Genomic DNA, 1,944 nt, shown 5'->3' with positions numbered 1-1,944 from the left:
GAGGTGCAGGCCTCAGCCTGGCTCTGCTCCCTGCCCGGTCCCGCCTGGGCCAAGGGCTCCTCTCTTCAGTCGCTCCTTCGTTTGCACGGCTGAGCCCAGGCCCAAGGTCAGGGGTCAGGGTTCGCGGCCCAGCTGCAGGGGACTGGGCCTCCTTCCCTCGCTGCGGCGTCTCCCAGCTGCTGGGGCGGCTGCAGCGCTCAAGGGCTTCCACGCGGTTCCTGGTGGGAGCGGTTTCTCCCCCGGGTGCTGGTGGGTCCCTTCTGCCCCTCTCGTGGCCTCCGTGGTCCCGGGGACACCCACGGGGTCCACGCAGGGCCAGGATGTCTTCAGTGAAGTCTCTGCCGGCCAGCTCCCCGCCCCTGGCGCTCTGGACTCCCTGAACCCCGGGTGGGGATCCTGGGGTGACCTGTGCGTTCTGGTCCTCGCTCCCATTTCCGGCTGTGGCTTCGCTCTTCACTTGTGGCTCCCGTGGCCACTGTCCTTCTGTCCGGGCGTCAGTTCTTGCTGTGGACGCCGAGGGCCCGCCGGCCACCCCTTCTCCCACCTTTTCCTCGGCGGCTCAGGCCCTGCTTGTCCCGCCCCCGTGCGGTGTGTTTCCTCCAATGTCCCGCCCCTCCGTGCCCTCTGCCGGGGGCGGGCACCCAAGGCTGCGGCCCCACAGTCGGCGTGTGGCCTGGTCATCACAGTCCTCTGGGTGGGCAGCCACTCAGAGAGGAGGGCAGAGGGGGAGAGAGAGAAAGAAACATCAGTGATGAGAGAGAATCCGGGATCGGCGGCCTCCTGCTCGCCCCCTGCTGGGGAGTGAGCCTGTTACCGCCCGCCCCCGCAGGCCTGAGGATCCGGCTGTTCAACTTCTCCCTGAAGCTGCTCACGTGTCTCCTCTACATCGTCCGAGTCCTGCTCGATGACCCGGCCCTGGGCATCGGATGGTGGGTGGCCGTGGGGCTGGGGGCTGCAGGGATGGGCCGAGCCTCTGCCGGACCTGCTGCCATGGCAGAGGCGATGGGCTTGGCTGGAGGTGTGACCAGCACCCAGCCGGCCCCTGGACGCCCTCTGTCCAGGGCCTTGGAGAGTCCTTCCTTCCCCATGTGACCCTCCCAGTGTCCAAGCCCCAGGAGTGCCCTGGGCGCTGCCCTCGGGTTCCACTCAAACCCTGACCTCCTGGTTCACAGGTCGACGCTCAACAGGTTCTTCCTGCCTCTTCCCTGGCGGGTCCGGCCGGGCCCTGGGCTCCTGCGGCTGAGCCGGGAAGGCCTTCCCGTCTTCACCCGTGGGCAGGGCAGACCCCACCATGTGGTTTTAGGAGGAAAACGGGGGCTCACACCGGGTCTGTTGTCCTGGGCAGCACCTGGCCCGGGGCCGGGCGGCCGGTGAGGGCGGGAGGACGTGTGGAGGGGGGGACGGGCGGGGGCCGAAGGGGCGTGTCTGCGCGCTCCTGCCCCTTCTCACCGAGTGGGCATCAGGTGGGGAGGGTCGTCGGGAGGGACATGGGGTGAGCCTCCTGGAGTCAGCGTGTGGGCCGAGCTGCTTCTCATCTCGTGGACGCCGCCTGGCCCTGTCTGTGGCCTCTGCCTCCTGAAGCCCCGGGAGTCCCCCCCAGGAGTCCCCCCTCCCCCTGGGCCGCCTGTGCCCCCACACAGCCCATCCCAGCAGCCTGCTGAGACCGGTTATCTATAGGCTCCCCTCTCTCATCCCCGGGGTGGGGTGTCCTCCTAGCTTTGCCTGCCCTTCCGAGATGCAGGGGTGTGGCCCTGGGTGGGGAGAGGGTGCCCCACGCTCCATGAGCCCCCGGGGCCCTGGGCAGGTCCGGGGGCAGTGCAGGGGCCGCTCTGTCTCCACAGCTGGGGCTGCCCGAAGCGGAACTACACCTTCAACGAGTCCTCCCCCGAGATCAACTGGTGAGTGCACGCCCCTCCCTGGGGGCCCGGGCCCAGGGGTGGGAGC

General features: G+C 69.2%; 1 protein-coding gene across 1 annotated transcript in view; it reads left to right on the top strand.

Moving 5' to 3' along the window:
- KCNT1 (potassium channel, sodium activated subfamily T, member 1) overlaps nt 1-1,944 on the top strand; it is a 43,966-nt gene that overhangs the window by 9,198 nt on the left and 32,824 nt on the right. The window contains exons 5-6 of the mRNA XM_014529664.1: nt 830-929; nt 1,842-1,898. Coding sequence (XP_014385150.1) covers nt 830-929; nt 1,842-1,898 — 157 coding nt within the window. The remainder of the gene's footprint in view (nt 1-829; nt 930-1,841; nt 1,899-1,944) is intronic.

Source organism: Myotis brandtii, unplaced genomic scaffold (assembly GCF_000412655.1).
Source record: "Myotis brandtii unplaced genomic scaffold, ASM41265v1 scaffold691, whole genome shotgun sequence".
Classification (NCBI taxonomy): Eukaryota; Metazoa; Chordata; class Mammalia; order Chiroptera; family Vespertilionidae; genus Myotis; species Myotis brandtii.
The sequence above is the reverse complement of the archived record's forward strand: the minus strand, read 5'-3'. Positions and strand labels throughout refer to the sequence as shown.